The sequence below is a fragment of the Musca autumnalis genome, unplaced genomic scaffold (genome assembly GCF_047663935.1).
Source record: "Musca autumnalis isolate F117 unplaced genomic scaffold, ASM4766393v1 scaffold_2, whole genome shotgun sequence".
In the NCBI taxonomy this organism is placed as follows: Eukaryota; Metazoa; Arthropoda; class Insecta; order Diptera; family Muscidae; genus Musca; species Musca autumnalis.
In genome coordinates this window covers 81,936,862-81,960,506 of record NW_027411755.1, presented here as the reverse complement: position 1 = coordinate 81,960,506, position 23,645 = coordinate 81,936,862, and the positions used below count along the sequence as shown (strand labels likewise).

Sequence of the window (23,645 nt, the reverse complement as noted above, 5' to 3'; positions counted from 1 at the left end):
TTATAGTTTTTTCTCCGATTCTGGTCCAAAGATACCCAACCGCCCACAAATTAAGGATACAGTCAACTGCAAAAATGTACCTTAGATTTCAATAAACAAGTTTCTAGAACATATGAAGATTCTAGGAACGATTCTTCAAGCTCAAAATTCGATTATTTGAGATCATTCTTTCCTGTTCAGGTCCGTGAATAACAAACCTTTCAAATTTCTTTGTGTTTTTTAACAGTTTGTTATTTCCAACAATGAACAGGGGAAATGTTAAAAATAATTTAACTGTTCCTGAATTTCAGCCCTGAGAAACATTCCTAGAATCTTCATATGTTCTAGAAAGTTGTTTATGGAAACTTAGGTACATTTTGTGGTTGACGGTATCCTTAATTTGTGGGAGATTCGGTATCTATGGACCACAATCGGAGAAAAAAGTGTAAAAATTGAATATTTTCAAAAGTGTTTTGCTATTTTTACCATTAAAAACCGTTCATAGACATTTCGCATGTTCCAGAAAGGTATTTATTGATGTCATTACTAAATTATTGTAGTTGGTTGTTTTCTTGAATATTGAACGGTTTAGTATCTGTGGACCAGAAACAGAGAAAACAGGATAAAAATCCCATTTGCTTTGCTATTTTGACCTTTAGGAATCGTCTATGCATAGTTCGTATGTTATAGAAAGACGTTTATTGAGATCTGAGGTACATTTTTCCAGTTACTTGTTTGCTTCAAATTTGATCGGTTTGACAGCTATAGACCAAAACCCGAGAAAAAATTTTAAAAAAAATTTGAACTTGGCGATTTTGACCTTGCGGATAAATTATATGTGTTCACAATTTTTGTTCTTTAAGACAAGAGCTAGAACTTTGCTTCTGAGATAAATTCAAATTTACTAATGGTTTGGAAGATATAGTCCTGACTAAATGACCCTTTTTAAATCAAAGCCTCAAACCTTTGGAGGCCTATAACCGCGAAACTTGATGAGATAAGAAAAAAACGGCGAGACACGTGTCGTCTCTTTTTTTGGTCTATCTATCTATCTATCTATCTATCTATCTATCTATCTATCTATCTATCTATCTATCTATCTATCTATCTATCTATCTATCTATCTATCTATCTATCTATATATCTATCTATCTATCTATCTATCTATCTATCTATCTATCTATCTATCTATCTATCTATCTATCTATCTATCTATCTATCTATCTATCTATCTATCTATCTATCTATCTATCTATCTATCTATCTATCTATCTATCTATCTATCTATCTATATATCTATCTATATATCTATCACGCCGCGGTGTCAGAATATGGTTAATAATCTTCGTGTTGCACAGTGTTATTGAATTTCAATAAATTTAAAACTGTTAATCGGGTGGTAGAGGACGGGTACAAAAGTATATGCATATAAGAGGACATTTTAAGGCATTTTTTGCGAAAACGGAACGTTGTTCCTTGAAGTTCCCTAAAATTTCTAGTCCATTAAATTTAGAATTTCCTAAAAGCAACAATCCTACTTACTTAACAAAAACAAGTAAAAAGGCGTTAAGTTCGGCCGGGCCGAACTTTTCATACCCTCCACCATAAAATATTCTGAACTAAAATGGAATAATTAGTTTTCATTCCTGTCCCCAACTTTAAGTGGGTACGTTAAAATGTCAGATAATGTACATAAAATGTTTCATTCGGTAGGCCCTTTTTTATGGTGCCTATATCTAACTATGTATGTTGACAATTTTTGGTGGGCTAGAAATTGGGAGGTACCGTTATATAGGGGTTATAATAAAACATGGACCTATGTTGACAGTTTTTGATGGGAGCCTTTTATGTCAAATAACTCCTAATTCGGCTAAAAATTGTAGCTAGAATCCTCAAAATACCGAAAATCGGTACATAACGTGGGAACTTCAAATGTCATTAACAGCTAGTTCGAAGGTATGTGGGCTATACGAAAATATGAACTTAAATGAACAATTTTCGTTGGCTATTAAATTTCAAATTACAGAAAGTTCGTCCAAAAAATAAAGCTAAGGTACGGAAAATCGGGAGGTTTGTTTTGGGGCTATACCAAAACATGGACCTACGCTCGGTTAAACATTTTAAGTAAAATCCTCAAGGTACCGAAAATCGGGAAGTATCGTTATATTGGGGCTATGTTGAAAATTGTTGATGCAGATGTGTGGTGACCACTACAACCTTCAAATGTCAAATTGCAGTTAGTTCGGTTAAAAATTTTAGTTAAAATTGCCAATTACTGAAAATTGGGAGGTACCGTTATATGGGAGCTATATCCGAACATGGACCTATGTTGACAATTTTTTATGGAGAGGTGTTGTGACCACTAAGAACTTCAAATGTCAAATTACTGCTAGTTCGGTTTAATATTGTAATTAAAATCATCAAATTACTGAAAATCGGGAGGTACTTTTATATGGGAGCTTCATCAATACATCAATACATTTCTTGACAATTTTTGGTGGAGAGGTGTGGTGACCACTAAGAATTTCAAATGTCAAATGTTCAAATTACAGATAATTCGGTTAAAACTTGTAGGTAAAATTCTCAAAATACCGAAAATCCGTTATATGGGCATACCGAAATCCGTTATACCGAGATGCCGTTATATGGGGTTATACCAAAACATGGACATACGTTCATAATTATTTCGAATATAAGTTTTTTGGTCACTAAGAACCCTAAATATCAAATAAAAGCTAATTCGGTCTAGAAATGTGAATTTAAACGTCAAAATACGTGGAATCTGGCGGTAACGTTATATGGGGGGCTATTCCAAAACATGGACCTATGTCCACTAGTTATATAAGTTTACTGACATTTAAGAACCCTAAATGTCAATTTATAGCTAAATGGGTCTGAAAATGTAGCTAAAAACGTCAAAATGCCATAAATCAGGGGGACCGTTATATGGGGGCTATACCAAAACTGGACCTATGTCCACAACTTTTGTTATATAAGTTTATTTACACTTAAGAACACTAAATGTCAAATTATAGCTTAATCGACCTGAAAATGTAGCTAAAAACGTCAAAATACCGTAAATGGGGGACACCGTTATATGGGGGCTATACCAAAACGTGGACCGATATAGCCCATCATCGAACTTGACCTGCCTGCAAACAAAAGACGCATTTTCCAAAATTTCAGACAATTTTGGTGGAGAGGTGTGGTGACCACTAAGAACTTCAAATGTCAAATGTTCAAATTACAGCTAATTCGGTTAAAACTTGTAAGTAAAAATCTCAAAATACTGAAAATCAGGAGGTACCGTTATGGGGCTATACCAAAACATGTACATATGTTCATAATTTTTTCGAATATAAGTTTTTTGGTCACTAAGAACCCTAAATATCAAATTTTAGCTAATTCGGTCTAGAAATGCGAATTAAATCGTGAAAATACCTGAAATCTGGCGGACCGTTATATGGGGGCGATACCAAAACGTGGACATATGTTCACAACTTTTGTTATAAAGGTTTATTGACACTTAAGAACCCTAAATGTCAAATTATAGCTACATCGGCCTGAAAATGTAGGTAAAAGCGTCAAAATACCGTAAATCGGGGGTACCGTTATATGGGGGCTATACCAAAACGTGGACCTATGTCCACAAGTTTTCTTATACTAGTTTATGGGCACTTAAGAATCCTAAATGTCAAATTATAGCTAAATCGGTCTGAAAATGTAGCTAAAAACATCAAAATACCGTAAATCGGGGGTACCGTTATATGGGGGCTACACCAAAACGTGGACCTATGTCCACAAGTTTTCTTATATAAGTTTATTGGCACTTAAGAACCCTAAATGTCAAATTATAGCTTAATCGGTCTGAAAATGTAGCTAAAAACGTCAAAATACCGTAAATCGGGGGGTACCGTTATATGGGGGCTATAGCAAAACGTGGACCGATATAGCCCATCATCGAACTTGACCTGCCTGCAAACAAAAGACGCATTTTCCCAAAATTTCAGCGTCCTATCTCCATTTTTGTGGATGCTAGAGTGATTACCACAGACGGACGGACGTGCACAGATCGACTCCATACTATGGTGGAGGGTATAAAAAAGAATGAACAACATATCTCTTAGTTTCCGAGATATAGCTATTTCTTTCTAAATTTCAATGCATTATTTACGCACTCTTGCTCTCAGTAAGCGCACACTGCCGGTCGCTGGACCAAATATTTGTCTAATGTGACCTTGCATTTACACAAAAGCTTTGTTCCTTTTAATGTTAAAATTTGCTAAAGAGGGAACTGTCAAAATTGCTCTCTCATAACAAATTTTACAGATAAGTTGGAAAACGAGAAAAATTTTAGATCTGTAAAATGTCAAAAACGAACATACAAATTCAATTTTATTTTTTATTTTACTGCTTTATTTAATTTTGTGTTGTCAGCGCGCACTTTTTTCTTTGTTTTTGTGTTTTCTTTTTGTTAAAAGCACATATCGTCGGTGTCATGCTTAAGTGTTCCATACGCCATTTGCCTGATTCGAGAAAAACTCAAGTTAATGTTTAAGGCCATACAGGATAAAAATGGTGCAATAATCCAATACTTTAAGAGCTCAGTTCTACTTAACTAAACTCATAGAATATATCAGTATTTTATTTTAGTCAGATATCTGTGATAGTCTAGAAGTTATGGCCAATTTTTATAATTGCAAAAAGTTGCTGAATTGTTCCATGGAATCCTTTTTTCATGTTTTTGGCAGTTTGTGTCACATGGAACACATTTTGTCACATTTCAACCAAAACACTTTTTATCAATCGTGTTCCACCTCCCTTATATGAAGTGCTACTGTGGAGTTTAAAAATCAGGACTTTAAATGAAACATTTATTTTTCTCATATAAATACAATAAGGACCATAATTAAAGGTTTCCTTAAGACTTATTTAAGGGATTGCCTCCACTTATCACTACTTTTTTGTGGTAAAAATTTCGATCGGACAAAACGGATTGATATTTTGCATTTCTAAGGTAACATAAAACATTTAAACGCGATTTTCTTATAATACCATTTTTGCAGTCGGTTAGCTTCAAGCTGAATGGACGTTTTTGAGTATATTTTTGTGGACTTACATCAACATTTTGTCTTTAAACAAGGGATTTTTTGTTTAAACGATTTATAAATTTTCGTTTTCATATAACAATACAATAATCAAAAATATTTGAATTTAGAAACTGTTATTCTTCAGTTTTTAAACCAAGTCCTTTATAAAAATTTGTTCCATACGCCACACTTTTCCGTAACTTGGCAAAAATCGGCAATTTTTTGTTCCAAACGCCATCATTTTTGGTGCGGAACAATTCGTTTTTGTCCCTTTTTGTTCCATACGCCAATCGACATAGATATGGAACTAAAAAGTTCAAAGTTGTTTTGTTCCATACGCCAGGCTTTTTGGATATGGAACAAAACGACAAGATTTTTTGGGTCACAAAGCGGATATGGAACATACTGGCATCTGAATATCTCAGAAACTATAAGAGATAGAGAAAAACCGACCAAAAAATCCGAACGAGCATGGTTCAAAACCTTGTAAGGTACCTTTATCTCAAAATGTCAAAAATGGCGTATGGAACACTTAAGCATGACACCGACGATATGTCAAAAATCAATTTGGCCATTTTCTACTCGCAGAAATTTGTCTGGTAGAATGTGATAGAAGAGAAAGACATTTTTGCCGCCTCGCTCTTAAAAATTGCTTCCAGTTTACTTCTGAACTTTTTGGGGTAAAGGAACGCTTTGCAGGTTAAAAATGGCAAGAAATGGTAAAAATTATAACCTCAGACACGTAAAGAAAGACAACTAAAAATATTGTAAAACTATTTAAGCGTTTTTATATAGCGGAGGAGAGAGTTGCAATTGTTTTGTCATGCTAAAATAAAGAAATTCTGTTTAAGGTCGCTATTAGAAGTGGGCCACTACTAAAAAGTGACAAACAACAATAAAGAAAAGTTTAAAACTAAAAAACCAAAATAAAATCTTGGTTATTACAAAAGTTAAAGCGATAAAACTAAATTTTAGGTACCAGTTACAAATTTGATACTGTAAATAGCCATTTTGGAAGAAAAATGAAATTTACAATTTGCTTTCCAGAATAAAATTACAGTAATAAATATCATTTTCAAGTTCATTTTTGGAATGTGTTAACAACCATTTGATTGTGCATGATTTATTTTTTATAAACAAACGAAACATAAACAATTGATATTAATGTAATATGTACACAAATGTACGTATACTATCTAGACCTTATAACTAATTAATTACAGACGATGGATAATATTTTCGATTCCAAATTCCGCGTTATTCAAATGAGAATTTCTTAAAACTATTAACGATATTAGCGGCACAATATTCAAACACGTAACGAAAAACTTAATCTTTGGTATAAAAACATATGTATGTTACAGCTAAAATGGGACTAAACTTTAAATTTTTGTAATACAGTTGAGGTTACAGTTTCATATAGATAAATTAGTTGTTTATATATACATATAAAACTTGGATAATATTGCTGTCAGAGTTGTCAGCACTTTAAGGTTGTGGTAATGTTGTGATACTTGTTTCAGTATATCTTCGATATGTTTTTAAGTCTTTTTGTTGTTGTTGTTGGATTTTAAGTATACATTATTAATATTTTTATAAAAATATAAAAAATAATACTTTTTTATTAAGATTTTAAATGTTGTGTTTTGTCTCAGCTCAAGTAGAACTTAACCTTCAATTGGGGCGTGGCATTGCCAGGTGTATTCTGACCACTACCACCATTACTTGTACAATTGCTTCTAGGCAAAAACGGTGTAGATTCATGATTACCTTCCAAACGTCGCAGTAGACGATCCTGATCCGATTCCTTGGGTGTTGTTGGCATTTCCCGTTTGGGTGAGTGTATACCAGCCAAATTGGGTTTCGTACTGATACGATTTAATTTGGTGGGTTGATGATCCTGGAATATCTGCGAATTGGCAAAGACGGCAAGTATCTCAGGTCCTAACATGGGTACATTTGTTTGTGTTTCACGGCGATAATCTTCTTCGTGAATTTTGGCATTACTGTGTAAATAATTTATTTAAACAAATGAGGGAGAAAAGTTAAAAAATCGAATAAACAAATTAATTTATTTAATCATGGAAACGACCAGAAGTGAAGCAAATCAATCTTGTCGGTCATAATATTGGGCTGGATATTTTTTTAGCCATTATTATTAAGATAGCTCATTTTTTGTCTTGTGTGCAAATTCAATTAATACCTGAACAATCCAGATGAATGGCCTCTGCGCAATGGTTGATCAATAATAATTGACGGTACATTGTTGTTGTCCGATGGTTGTATGCGTCCCAATACGCTACCATTCTTTTTAGAGGCAAGGTATTCTTCGTCATCATCGGGATTATAATTGGCTGCAATGAAATAAGAACAACAACAATGAGAAAAGTTAATATTTAAATATATAATTATATCATAAGTGTTGATTTGTGTATCATATATTTGCAATAATTTTCTATTTTTGTGAAGGTATGATAGAGGAGATAATTATAATAATTGTATTTCGAAGTTATTAATAGGTCATGTTAACCAAATTTACTATAGCGCTTATGCGATATGTTATATCGCCCAAATATAATTTCATACATGATCATAGGGTAAATTTTCTAAATATCTGAAAACATTTGACAGCTGCAAAGTCCGTTAAATTTAAATATGCATTAATTACTTTTCGTGAATCACTGTACGTCCAGATTACATTACATTTATTTTTATTATTTATCTTCTATTTCTGAATAGCAAAAAACCATAAAAAAACAATGAGACATTTTGTAAAATTGATGATATATCATTGTTATCGGAATATGGTATTACGCATTAAAATGAAGAAGGCTATAATTACTCATTCAGTACCGTATTTGTTCCATGCATGTATATTTATATGCAAAACATGCAATTGGTTTGTTGCTTGTATTGTATTTGTAAAAATTGCCTGACCATAAAAGAAATATTTGCTCTGTCCAAGAACCTGAATGAGTCCATTATTTTTGAAATTTTTTCCTTTTTAAATTTGTCAAAAAAAATTAAAAAATAATAGATACTTGCATGTTCTGAAACAGAGCAAATATTGTCATGGTCAAAACGCATATCTCTGAAAATCATACTCAAAATATTGACATTATGAAATATTGGCATTATGGGATATTTTATTCACTAAAATTTAGTGACTAAATGCAAACATGGAATTTTAAAAATATATAATGTTCTGTCTTATCGCAACGTGAAACGTTATAAAAAATAAAGACTTGGGGTGTCATTAACTAAATAAAATTGATTGATATAGAATATTCGATATTCAAATAGACGTACATTTTAAAATAAGTATTTATGACTGAATGGAATTTGTGTGGTGTAGTTTTGTGATATGTTCCGAGCTGCAATAAAATAAGTACATAAATGCATTTATTTTTGTATTTATTGCGCATAATTACAACGCACAGTGTAGTCAAATTAAATATTTAGCTACAAAAAATAATTTTTTTTTAGAAATTCGGTCCACTCCTTCCGGTACCTCCCACACAAAAGTTCAAAAATGTTCGGAAAATTTGTTTGCACCATAGCTCTTGATGAGAGTAACCGATTTGGTCCATGTTTTGCATCGTGAAACGTCTACCAGACTTTGATGAGGATTTAATATAGACACCATCGGTCAACTCCTTCAGGTACCTCGCACACAAAAGTTCGGAAAAGTTCCGTTTAGGAGCTGCTCTTGAATCCCTTTGATTTTTGTTATATCTATACGACGGTACAAGTTTCAGTAGGGGCAAGTCCATACTTCCTGAGAAAATAGCTTCAAAGTTGCAAAAACCCCCTATGACACCGTGTGTAGTGGTTGGAGCGCAGGATAATTCTCGAACGGATCTGCCGATTCGGTCCAAAATTTGAACTTCATAATATTTTGCGCAAACTTAGTTTAAGTTCGAAGATAAGCCATATCGGTTAACTCCTTAAGGTACCTCCCGCACAAAAGTTCAAACATGTTCGGAAAAATTGTGCGCACGATAAGTCTTAAAGGGTGTGACCGATTTGGTCATACTCTACACATCCTACCATATCTACCAGACATAGATCAGGTTTGAATAGGCACTCTATTTGTCAACTCCTTCGGGTACTTCCCACACTAAATTTCGGATAAGTTCACTTTAAGACCTGCTCTCGAATCACTTTGATTTTTGTTGAACCAACTTGCATTCGCTGCATCCATTACGACGGGAAAAGTTTTTTCAGGGCAAATCCATACTTCTTGAGAAAACAGCCCGAAAGATGTAATATCCTAGACAGACGCAAGCGTTAATTTGCATTAACTGCCTCAATTCAAATATCGTGCATTATCCACATTCTTAATGCACAAAATCAAAGGGAATTTAAACTGAATTTAGGTATTTCAATATGGCAATGCTGTAAAAGAGAGCCCATATTCATGTAGGAGAGAGAGCATATTCATGCTCTGAGACACAATTTGCATTGGAAACAACAAAAAACAGTTGTTTACCAGCAAACAGCTTTTTCGTAAATGCAGAAACTGTCGTCTGTCAGGTTAAAATTAAATGCACATCTTAATGCAAATTACCGTTGCCGTCTGTCTAGGGTATAAGAACCTCTATGGTATTATATGTAGTGGCTGGAGATAACTCTCGAACTGATCAATTTGGTCCTTCGTCATATTTTGTCCTAATTTAGTTTCAGGTCGAAGATGGACAATACCGGTCCAGAACTTCCAACAATTCCGCCAGTATTTAAAAAACGTCACTAAAATGGTATGCACAATATCTCTTGAACGAAGCAACCAATTTAGTCCAAACTTGGGATCTCCTAATATTTTGTCCAAATTTAGTTTAACTTTTAAGTTCAAAGGCGAGTCCAAATGTCCAGAAAGGGCCACACAATTCTGAACAGACCCAAAATACATTCGATCTGTCCTTTGAAGAGAGTTTCAATTCTGTAGGCTGAGGGTATATTTTGCCGACAGAGATATACCCTCAGCCTACAGAATTGAAACTCTCTTCAAAGGACAGATCGAATGTATTTTGGGTCTGTTCAGAATTGTGTGGCCCTTTCTGGACATTTGGACTTGCCTTTGAACTTAAACTTTCTTAATACTTTCTTAATTGTTTTATTAATTAACTGACAGTTTTATTAATTAAGTGACAGTAAGTTGTCGTTTGTGCTCCCAGAAGGACTTGAAATTACAATGGAATACAATTATGGGTCATTATTATTATGTTTACTTTTACTATTGAATAGATCTTTTAAACCAATTTGGAGGAATTAAAAATAAAATTTTCACATTAAAAGTTAATGCGAAGAAGGTCCTCCATGAAATTTAATGATCATTTTTTAGTTTAAGTTAACCGGAATGCTATAAATATGTTCGGATATTCAAACTATAACAAAAGAAGACTTATAATAATGGGGGTATGAGTTAAAAAAATCCTTTTCGAATATTTTTCATCATAACCCACACAATTTTTTGTAAACTTTTTTTTATGTCAAATGAATTTCTTTCAGTCTGTATAGTTTTATTAGTTTGTTAGCCTTTTACCAGAAATGACTTAAGGGTTTACTCCACTACTCACTTTCAATAAATCGAAATTTTTATTGGATTATTTTAAAGTAAAAGTAACATAGAATATGTGGTCGATAGGAGCGGCAGCTTTGAAAGGAAAAATTATTTTTAATTTGTATGTATAATAGAAACTTTAAATGCTTTTCTTTCTCGAAATATCATTTTTGAAGTCGGTGTCCATTAAAGCTCGTAAACGGTTGCAACTATAAAATTTTTTGCTAAAAAATTAAAATGCTGACTTTGCTAGTCCAGCATTTTTTATTTAAAAAAATAATATTGTTGGCGTTTTTTATTGTTGGACTGCAGAATTTTACATCTTTGTGTTTATTTCAGCTTGAGTCCATATTTTGTTGTAATTCAATTGTTTGAATAACAACAAAATATTTTAAAGTGGATATGAAATTGATTAGTTGCGGGCGCAAAATATGGACTCAAGCTGAAATACACACAAAGATGTAAAAAATAATATTTAAAAAACATGATAATTAGGTACTTTATTAGCCACAGAAATATGATCGGTCCAGCCATTTTCGAGCTTGAGAGGACACCGCAAAACACTTGTTTAAAAATAGTGCTTCGTGGCGGTCATGTGTTACAAAACTATGTAATATTTTTAATATAATATTAAAAAAAATTTTGAAAAATAGGGTTAAATCCGTCAAAATACCTAAAATTGGTGATACATATATTGGGGGTTACACCAGTTTATTGCAAGGAGTTATTTTAGTCACTCAGAACTCGAAATGACATCCAAATCAACTGGAAAATGTGGCCAGAACCGTTAATGTACTATATTTGGGTTTTACCGTTATATGGAGCACACAACTAATCTTAAAAATAACATTCGATACTTTTATTATAAATCTTTTTGTCTCACCTTCCCAAACAAGTGAGAGCACTGTGCTTAAAACCGATACCCACTGAATATGCGAAAAAAGAATGTACATAAAGTTATTTATATACTCTTTCGTGACCGTTAGAAAGTTTGGTCGTTTTTATCAAAAATTGCATAACTTCGTGACAGAAAAACAAAACAAATAAAAATTTACTCCAATATAAAGAGGACAAAATATTTTAGAAATAATGTGAAAATTTGTATTTTATAAATTGAACATTTTTCATTGACATTTTATTTTCTATAACAACCAAGTTGTTCTTGCAAAATTGTTGTTGCTTTAGGGATAAAAAAAATTAAATTTAGAATATTAGTAGCCAAATTGTCACTATTGAAATTGTTATCTGTTTTCAAACATGCAAGTAAATACTAACTAATATTATTAAATAAATACTACTAACTCTATTACAATCATTATCTTGTTAACTTTATTTTTTAATTCTATCAAGCTCTTCATTTAACAGATAAGCTCATCGGAATATTGAATCCTTTCTCACTTTAAATGTATGAATTCGTATGTACTTTAATTATTAACATTTACAACAACTACATTGTTATAATGTTTGTGCAATAAATTTACATGTAACAATACCTTAAAATAAATATGGAAAATTTGCGTAATATCAACTCATTACCACTGCTGCATCATCAGAGGAATTGTGAATATTAACTGGTTATTGTTAAAACACACGACTTAATCAGTTTGAGCAAAAATACATTAATGCCAAATAAGTAAATCGATAAACAATACACATGATGAGTGTTCCCGTATACAAAAACCTGTGAAACTTTTCAAATTTATAAAGAAAAAAGTAGTAAATTTTTCGAAAATATGTAACAGATTCGTGCAATTCTGGAGCAGGCCAATGGTGTATTGTGTATAGTTCAGTTGTATGTTATGTATTTTTTTTTTAAATTCCTAACTGATGAAGACTAGATAGATTTATATGTATAAATTTTATATACATGCCCGCCGCATAGTTTCTGATACGGTTTCGTATTTATCGTTTTTATAGAAACTGTTTCACCTTAACGGGTTATATTATGAGTGATATGTAGCATTCCCAACCAACACTCCTCCTTTTATCAGAAAATAAACAACAACAGAAACAAATGCATTTAAATTATTACATTGTGTGTTAAGTCATTGTGTGTTAAGGTATGGCTCAGAACATGATGTGATAAAAATAGCAATCTTTGTTTATTAAAAATAACTGTAGTTTATATTTAAACCACAATATTTTAAAGTCAATGATTTATAATACATACTGCTTGTTTCATATCGTTGTTGAATCTCGGCAATACGAAAATCTCACTTCATGTTCAATATTTCTTTACATCTACAAATATGGCTAACAAAATGGTCCCAGAAAATGTTCGATGACAAATCATGAGTTGAATCATGGATGTAAGTAACTTGTCATAGGCGAATTTTGAGGTGTATCACTTATGACATTTATTACAAAAGAGTGACACACGCTTTCACCAATTTTTGTCATGACATTTTGCATCATTTCATTGTCATGCCATTTTGCATCAGCTGATTTTTCATGATATTTTGCACCAGTTCATTGTTATGGTATTTTGCATTAGTTCTTTGTCATGCCATTTGGCATCAGTTCTTTGTCATGACACTTTCCACCAATACTTTGGATACGTATTTTCACCAATTTGGAATAAAATCCAGCCCAATTATGTAATTTGTTCTGTAATAGTTAATATGTTTCGGTGTGTCTCCTTTATACTTACTTAGATGGTTTATTTTCCAAAAGCCGAACTAAGAATAGATTTCCAAACGCCCGGGTTTCTACGTGGCTTCGAGAATTTTGGATGCCATGTTTTGTGATATCATATTTACGGTGACCAACATTTTTTGATGAAAAAGGAGTACATATACAAGGGTTACTACATAAGTTTCTGGCCTAGGCCATTTCACATTTCCACTGGAAAGTTTGACATGTTTTACCATAAGCTTACTCAATATGGTTTGACTTTTACTTGTGAACATCGCCATGATAGAATCATCCTTAGACATTTCTTCCACCAGCTTACATTAGATATTGCATATAAGGTTTATTCTCGTTGGATTCCGTGTCGATCGGTGCAAGAAATTTCAAAATGTCTCTATTCTTCAAAAGAATCAAAAAGAAAAATCAAGGTTCTATGCATAAAAGCCCGAAGGTAAACCGCAAACACGTTTTGTAGGTGTTGCAATGGTAGTGGAGAAAATGCATTAACAATTGGTTTGAGCGTATGTATGTAGAAGTGTTGCCCTCTTACACATTGATGAAAAGTAACAGACCCAAAAAGATGACGGATATTTTGTAATACTTTAACACAAAAATTCAAAAAATTTTAATGTTTCTATTCTTAAAAGCCAATCTTCCAAAATTTTAAAGCCAACAGAAAAATCAGTAATTTGAAATCAGTATTTCCATTTAAACCAAGAAAATTGGTGTGCTCCAGTACTGCAGGAATCCATAATTTCATTGGATTACCTATGTATGTATTCACATGTATTTGTAAAACAAATCAAAAATAGAGGACATAGAGTACGTGCGACGAAAATAGAGGACAAATAGAGTACGTTAAAAAAATAGAGTACGGACACCTAAAATAGAGTACTGTACTCTATAATAGAGTACGGTTGGTCACCGTAATCATATTCAACTTGGTCTTTCTATTCAAGTTTAGCCATTCCCTTTGGGTCGTATACCGTCAAATAGCTCGCATGCATATGTTTTTCGGGTGGTGGCATCTCTATCCATCATGTAGACATAGCCCAACCAGCGCAATCATTGTAGTCCGATACGTTTTACTATATCTATGTCGGTCGGCTGGAACTGATGATTTTTGGAAAGCACAAACCCAAACGACAAAAACCCTAGTTAGGTTTTGTTGTGTCAGATCCAGCTTGGATTTTATGGCCCCATCTAAACATGGTTAAATATTGACTTATTACAGCTTTTCGGGGCTATATCTCTGTAACTGACCTCTGAAGCAAATTTGCAGATAAGGGAACGAATAAAATATTTGGAGAAATAATGAACTCGAAAAACTACATTTATTACCTCAAATTTGATTAAATATCGAAAATTTCCGTAATTTGTGTACATAAACTGTTGGTGTGAACTGTTTTTGAAACACGTGTTGTAAAAGATATGATACAAAATACCGCAGAAACAACTTGAAGTAAGCATTTTTGAGTTTCAGAATGTTCTGAAGAATTGCTGAGAACTTTATTTGGAAGGTTTTGGTTCAACTCCCAATAGTTTAGATGAGACTGACCAGCATTTCAGCAATTATGTAAAATTTTCTATACATATTTAATCAATTTTGATGCCCTAGATGGTGTTTTGCTTATGTAGTCTGTTCAAAAGATAAATTCTACTAGTTTACAATATTGCCAAAGACAGCAAAGCTAAATTCTTAATCGTTTCTGAGATAAAGGCCCGATAAATCCAAAAAACTGTAGTTTTAGCTCGGTTTAGTTGAGGCCATAAAATCCGAACTGGATCTGACAGGACAAAACCCTACTAGGGTTTTTGTAGTCTCAATATGTACTTTCAAAAAATGCATACTAGAAGTCGTTTGCATTTTGAGTGTTGCATAATGTTATTGAACTCAGGATAATTCGATGAAAAAGATTGGATCTTTCACCAATTCATTTGAGCTCATAACACTGTGTACACACTGTGCAACACATAAAATTCAAACAACTTATAGTAGCCATTCTTTGAAAGTACATATCGAGACTACAAAAACATTGTGGGATGTTATTATTTAACATCCCGCTGGAATATTATGACCTCAGTGCAAAAAAGGTAGTTTAGATGAGGTCATAATATTCCAGCGGGATGTTAAAAGATAAAATCCCACAATGTTTTTGTAGTCTCGATAGATAAGGATAATAGTCTCGAATAAGGAAAAGCTACATCTTCCCAGCAAATAAAACCCTTACAAAGCCCCTTAATAACTCATAAGAGCATGTCGCGCCAAATTATTATTTTTTACCACTGAAATAAGTATTTAAATAGGTAGTTGCTAAAGGTCGTAACTACTTGTTTAACTACTAATTTTAGTGGTAAAAAATTAACACCTATTTCGCTTCTTAAAATAATGGTTTAGTAAGGGGTAACCTATTGGAAGTTCAATTAAGGGTCACATGCAAAAATCGTCCAAATAATGTCCACGGCAATTCTTTAAAACATTCTGAAACCGCAAAATCTTCTTTCTTGTAGTTTCAGAGGTATTTTTATATCAAATATTCTAAAACACGTATTTCAAACAACGTTGACACGAGCAGTTTATTGTTGATATATTTATCACAATTTCGTTAAAAGAAACAAAGTGATATGGACATTTTACAAACATGAAATGTTCTGAATAATTGTACAACAAATATGTATAAAAATAAATAAATCATAAGTTTTAACGGACTATATGGATATGGTTTAGGCCATGGTGTAATAATATAAGGTGTAAGTGACAATCAAACGGTTTTCAACTTTTTTTTATAAACTGAATTGCCAGAATATGTTAGGATCTACCCCGAATATTCACAACATTTAATAAATAGATTTCCAATCTGTTCTATTCAGTGCCGCATAATAAATATATGAAATGTAGAATGTATCACATTATGTATAGAGTAATTTCGATGCCAATTAAAATTAAATTTTAAATCTTTTCATTTATTTACTGTAAATTTTTCTGAACTATTTTGGAAAGACCCTAGTATTCAAATGTTGTCATTGACATTTAGTTCCCATAAAACAATGTTGTTATTGTAAAATTGTTAGTTGTTGTAATTCATGCAAACACCTTACTTCTTACACCATGGTATAGGCCAAAATAAAATTCGAATTGAGCCCCGATTTGCTATAAAAAGCCATGTTTAGATGACGCCATAAAACTCTAAGAGGATCTGACAAAACAAACCCCAACTAGGGTTTTTGTAGTCGGTACAGTGTAATAATAAAAATCAGTAGTTATTAAAAATATCCGTAGTTTATATTTATCACACGATATTTTAAGAATTAATGTTGACCACCGAATTCCTTGTAATTTGGGATTTTGTGTTTCCTGATGCAAGAAAACATTTTCACAACAAACTGTCTATATAAGTCCACCGATTTCACGTTTTTATATGAATTTTCGTTTTTCATTGATTCTTGTTTAGCATTTACGGTTCCTAGTAGTCAAACAATTTCTTCACTAAAATTGTAGACATAGGTCGTCGTTTTGGTATAGCCCCCATATAACGATACCGTCCGATTTCTGATATTTTTAAGTTATTTTCGATCCAATTTGCATGTTTTTTTGGCATAAAAAGTTCGGCCGGCCGAACTTGACGCTTTATTACTTATTTTTAACTCTTACTTGTTTTTAACTCAACCAGTTTGTTGGCTCAGAAAAGGTATTTTCAGTAATATTGCGTATATCTGTAGTGACATAAACAATTATTTTTCAAATAATAAATTTTATATCAAATTTTGGGCGTAACAAGTTTTGCGATTAAATTTAAACAGGTTCAGATATTGGCGTTGTTTATATGCATTATAAATTATCGTCAATTTCTGAAATACTAATGTAAATCTTAAATTTTTTTGACTGGCATACATTATATACATTATTGAATACAATACCTGAAACGAACGTACTGGAAAATCTATATATATAAAATAGAAAAATGTTTGTATGTTTGTTTGTTTGTTTGTTTGTTTGAAATTTATAGACTCAAAAACCGCTGAACCGATCTTGCTGAAATTTTCAGGGTATATTACTACATCGCCTGAAAGTAACATAGGCTATAAAAAGTTTCGAAATTCCGCTCTGATCCGGAGATATAGCATCAGAATCGGAGGTACCTCCAAAAAATTTAAACTTTGTATGCAAATATCTATAGAACGGTTACAGATACAGACTCCAAATTTGAAATGTGTGATGGATTTTAGCCTAAAAATAAATGTACCAAAACATATCGAAATCGGTCCAGATTTGGATATAGCTCCCATATATATTTTCGTCCGATTTCAAGTATTTGATGTACCAAACACGCTATATATGTCCGATTTCCATGAAATTTGGAATGTGTGACTAAATTTGTTGCAGAAATGAGTATGCCAAATTATGTTGAAATCGGTTCAGATTTGGATATAGCTCTATATATATTTTCGGCCGATTTCATGTATTTGATGCACCCAACCCACTATGTATGTCCAATTTCAATGAAATTTGGAATGTGTGGCTAAATTTTTTGCAGAAATGCGCATGCCAAATTATGTTGAAATCGGTTCAGATTTGGATATAGCTCCTATATATATTTTCGGCCGATTTCATGTATTTGATGCACCCAACCCACTATGTATGTCCAATTTCAATGATATTAGAACTGTGTGACTAAATTTGTTGTAGAAATAAGTATGCCGAATTATATTGAAATCGGTACAGATTTGGATATAGCTCATATATATATTTTCGGCCGATTTCATGTATTGATGCACCCAACCCACAATGTATGTCCAATTTCAATGAAATTTGGAATGTGTGGCTAAATTTTTTGCAGAAATGAGCATGCCAAATTATGTTGAAATCGGTTCAGATTTGGATATAGCTCCTATATATATTTTAGGCCGATTTCATGTATTTGATGCACCCAGCCCACTATGTATGTCCAATTTCAATGAAATTTGGAATGTGTGACTAAATTTGTTGTAGAAATGAGTATGCCGAATTATATTGAAATCGGTTCAGATTTGGATATAGCTCCTTATATATTTTCAGCCGATTTCATGTATTTGATGCACCCAACCCACTATGTATGTCCAATTTTAATGAAATTTGAAATGTGTAACTAAATTTGTTTTAGAAATGAGTATGCAAAATTATATTGAAATCGGTTCAGATTTGGATATAGCTCCTATATATATTTTCGGCCGATTTCATGTATTTGATGCCCCAAACACGCTATGTATGTCCAATGGGTAACTAAATTTGGAGTAGAAATAAGTATTGAAATCGGTGTTGATTTGGCTATAGCTCCCATATTTATTTCAATGAAATTTGTGTGGTATCTACGAGTATATTTATAACGGAGGAAAATGTTTGTACGTTTGTTTGTTTGAAGTTTATGGACTCAAAAACCGCTGAACCGATCTTCCTGAAACTTTCAGAATATATTACCACATGGCCTGAAAGTGTCACAGGCTATATAAATCTTAAAAATTCCGCCCCGATCTGGAGATATAGCCTCAGGATCGGAAGTACCTCCAGAAACTGTAGACTTTGTATGCTGATATCTAACGAACGATTATCGATACAGTCTTCAAATTTAGTACGTGTGTCGGAATTTGGTCTAAAAATAAATTTGCCAAAGTATTTTGAAATCGGCTCAGATTTGGATATATATTTTCGGCCGATTTAATACATTTGATGCATAAAACACGTTTTGTATGCCCAATTCCAATGAAATTTGGAATGTGTGACGGAATTTATTGCAGAAATAAATGTTCCAAACTATTTTGAAATCGGTTCAGATTGGGATATAGCTCTCATATATATTTTCGGCACATTTCATGTATTTTCTACACCAAACACGCCATGTATGTTCAATTTTGACGAAATTTGAAATCTTTGACGGAATTGATCCTAGAAATTAGTTTGCCAAATTATATTGAAATCGGATCAGATTTGGATATACCTCCAATATATATTTTTGGCCGATTTCAATGAAATTTGAAATATGTGGCTGAAATTGATCTACAAAAAAATGTGTCAAATTATATTGAAATCGGTTCAGACTTACATATACCTCCTATATATATTTTCGGCCGATTTCATGTATTTGATGCACCAAACACGCTATGTAAGCCCAATTTCAATGAAATTTGGAATATGTGGCGGGAATTGGTCTACAAAACAAATTGGTAAATTATATTGAAAGAATTTCAGTCAATAGAATTTCAGGAAATGCACGAACGTACAAATCCATTGATACTGTGGCAACTGAAGACGACGCGGTTAACTATCCAGTTGAATTCCAAAGTTCGTTGGATCTTCGGGCTTTCCACCACATAATTTAGTACTAAAAGTTGGTGTTCCTATTATTTTATTAAGAAACATAGACCCACCTCGCCTTTGCAATGGTCCAAGTTTACCAGTAAAAAAACTACATAACTATTTAATTGAGGCAACGATTATTACTGGGAAGTATATAGGTTCAGATGTACTTCTACCTCGAATCCCTCTAATAGCAACAGATACGCCCTTCAATTTTAAAAGATTGCAGTTTCCTGTACGTTTGGCATTTGCAATGACTATAAATAAATCCCAAGGATAGACTCTTCGTGTATGCGGCCTAAATTTAGCATGTTCTTGCTTTTCTAATGGTCAGCTCTACGTTGCATGTTCACGTGTTGGTAGACCGGCCGATTTGTTTGTTTACGCTCCTGAAGGAAAAACAAAAAACATTGTATATCCTAAAGTATTACAATGAATACTTTACTTTAAATTTTTGAATTTGATTTCTTTCTGATCTCAAAAAATCCGTAAAATTTCAAATGCATATCAATCTAAAGGGGTAGCGAAGCGCACCGGGTTCAGCTAGTAATTACATATTTGGGTTTCTTTTCATTCTTAACAAAATCACCATTCAAAACTTCTGTTTGTTAAAATACACTGTACAACAAAATGCAACTTCTTTTTTAAATTACAAAAAGCCTGCACAGATTATGAAAGGGGACCGAAAAATAGAAGACACGTGTATAGGCGTTTTGAAAGATTACGCCGGGAAGTACCCTAAATGCGTTGAGGAAGTTTCCCCTATTTGTACATTATTGGAAATATTCGAATTAGTTTATTTTATTTATTTAAATGCTTATTATAATAACGAATTATAATAAAATTATAATTACAAAGCACTAGCAATAAAGGCTATCGGCTTAACATATTGGTATTCCTTGGAATCCTTGAATTTTAGGCATATAGTGTCTTTGGCAATATTACTGCCAAAAATACGGGGAATCTTTTAGCTGCAAAATTTAACCCTAAAGCGGGTCATTAAAATGGCCTTTTTGGTCCCTTTTTCAAAAACCTCTTAAATCCCATTTAAAATGAGATCGAATCGGATCGGAATATTCTACAAAGATGTTCGCCAATTTCACTATAGGCCCTAGAATACATCAGAACTTTAAATCTTATCTGAAAGCCCAGAATCTATAAAAATGCAAAATACGTTTTAGAGTTTATGTTGTACTTTATCTATGTTTATGCCCACTTTATCTATGTTGTCCCACAAAACATCATTCTAGACGGATGACGTCAACGACAAAAATTCCGTTAAATTGTAGAATATTTGGATCCGATTCGGTCTCATTTTAAATGGGATTTAATACGTTTTTGGAAAAATGGACCAAAATGTCCCCTTTAATGACCCGAATATAACTCGAATATTTCCAAAAATGTACAAATAGGGGAAACTTCCCCCACGCATTTAAGGTACTTCCCGAAGTAAACTTTCAAAACGCCTATAAACATGTCTTATTTTTCGGCCCTCTTTCATAATTTGGCCGATTTTATTTGTATTTATTTTTTGTGTTGATCAGTGATATCAATACCTAATTTTTTGAAGAAAAGTAAAGCAATTAGTATAAGGACTTCAGGGAGCTGTAAGAATTTAAAATTTTTCATATATAAAAGGTCTTTTCTATGATATCTTCGCGAATATCAACGTTATTTTCAAACATTGATTCAGTCTATTTTTATTATTTTGGAATTCTCGATTGTACATGTATGTGCCATTATCACAAGTTATCTTTTGTTAATAATGAGATTCAAAGGACAAAAAATAAAAGCTCTTTTGTAAAAAAAAAATTATTATTTCAAAGGAATTGTCAAAATTTTGTAGATCGATTTACTCGCCTAAGCGCTAATGTAGTGCGCTGATTTTTAAATGAGGAATTCTTAACTACCTATGGAACGCTTCTGAATTAGGACTGTATGTCATCTGGGCGCCGAGCTATGGATGCCTAAATTACTACGAATATAGATAGACAAACGACTAAATTAGTTACAAAAACAGGAGGTTAGTCTAGAAAGCTATTCGAAAAATGTAACCAATAACATCTGTTCTGTCCGTCTGTTGAAATCAAGATACAGCTTGCAATATTTAAGATTGAGCTTTATAATTTGGTATAGAAGATTCCGTTACTCCTATGATGTTTGGTATTGCAAATAGGGTATATCGATAAAAGATTTGATATAGCCTTCATTGAAGGGTACCTCGCTATTTTCGGTATTTTGAAGGTTTTGGCCTCAACATCCAACGGAAATGGCTGAAATTTGGCACTTAGTCTTCGTGGGGGTATACAACTTTCCACCAGAAATTTGTCGGTATAGGTCTATGTCTTTATATAGTGCCCACAAAAGGTCTCTCTCTCTGTTTGAAGGATTTGTTATTTAGCCACAACAATGAACTGGTAAAGTTTTTTTTATCGATTCGACCATAGAGAATTTAGAGAATTTTCGTGCCCCTTGGCTCCATACAAATTACTATGGAAATATAGATCGCTCGGGTGGCACGGGTGGGTTAACGTTAACCGATCGCCATAAAATTTCATATATAAGGTTTTTGGATCAAATGGAGAGTTAAAAAAATGTAAATATACATCGGGTAAGTGCTCCTAAGATCGATATGTACCAGTAGTCGGCGTCTTTTGCTTTTGAACTCAAAATAACTGTAAAAAATATGAAAATAACCTTAAAAAAGATTCAACAATACTGTTAGCTAACTTTGTGTAAAATTTAATTGAGCTAAGACTATCGGAATATAACATTTATATATATATATTTATATCGGAATATAACATTTTGTTAATGATTGTTTTCACCACAAACGAAAATGCATGTTTCTAAAGAAAAAAATTAGTGGAGATGTCAACATTATAATGTCTGATTTTATATTAAAATTAAAACATTTTCAAAAAGGCTGTCGTTGTGTTGGCAGAGAATAGTCAAAAGAACACATTAGAAAAATTAATTGTTAAAAATTATTGTAATTCTGCAATTTTTCCCTTGCCGACTTTGAGGCAGCAAAATGTTAAGTTTGCCAGAAGTCGACATGCATTGACTCAAAATTGCACAAAAATGTTAAATAAATACTTTAGAGCCTAATTAATAAAAATATCTTAAGTAAAATAACGAGTTTACCCAGTGATGTTTCTGATGTGTACATATATTTCCGTTAAATAAAACTGCATATGGCGAAAACCAAAAATGTTTTACAATCGATGAATCCGAGTTTCACCCATTCAGAATTTGCGAACTGTTAACATATTCTATATAGTATGATAGACATTCTTTAAAATGAAGTGTTTTATGAGGAATCCCATAAGGTCGACCATAAAAATTAATTTACGTGGAAGCTGTGTTGGCATCAATGTTGAAAAATAGGTATAAATGGGTTGAAGCCAACAAGTTTTTTTATTTCTGGCTTAACCTTACATTTTATAGACATATGCCCAAAGAAAGACTCAAAGAATACTTCATGGGCAATATGATGCTAGTGTATCATTTTTCGATATATCCACTGCATGCACCTAAAATTGACGCTGAATTTCGGAATTTCGGGGTTTTTTGAATTTTTTTAATAATTCGGACGCGCAACAGGATAATATTCAAAACTCATAATAGGATTATAGAACTCGTGATTTTACGTCGTTTAATGCATATCTAATGAGTGTGCTCCTTACAGCATCCTAGTAATTGGAGTCTAAAGGCTAATATTTTATGCGTGAATTTTTTTAAAAAACCTACTTTTTGCGTTTAAAATTTACAAGTGCCATTCAATTTCCTTTGTACCCCGCGTGAATTTAGTTTTTTTACGCTACGGATCTAATAAGCCCATTCGCGATCGAATCCATCCACTAAAACCGCGGATATAGATACCCTGAAAATAGGAAAATCAGCAAAAATTTATTTTGACAAATATGCGTACTAAACCGCGATTTTCTTTAAAAAATTTTACTTAAATGGAATCCTTTATACGCGATTATAATATTTGCGAAAACGCGTGTCATAAATTACAGAGATTCGCGAGTAATATGGGTTTTTTTTA

At 32.6% G+C, this 23,645-nt stretch overlaps 1 protein-coding gene across 21 annotated transcripts in view; it reads right to left on the bottom strand.

Annotated features, from left to right (window-relative positions):
• The window catches only part of LOC141394168 (uncharacterized), a 162,402-nt gene that overhangs the window by 35,235 nt on the left and 103,522 nt on the right, over positions 1–23,645 (bottom strand). For all 21 annotated transcript variants that reach the window (XM_073968114.1, XM_073968125.1, XM_073968119.1 and 18 more), the window contains 2 exons: positions 7,273–7,423; positions 6,840–7,075 (listed from right to left, as the gene is read on the bottom strand). In XM_073968114.1, the coding sequence (XP_073824215.1) occupies positions 6,840–7,075; positions 7,273–7,423 (387 nt within the window). The remainder of the gene's footprint in view (positions 1–6,839; positions 7,076–7,272; positions 7,424–23,645) is intronic.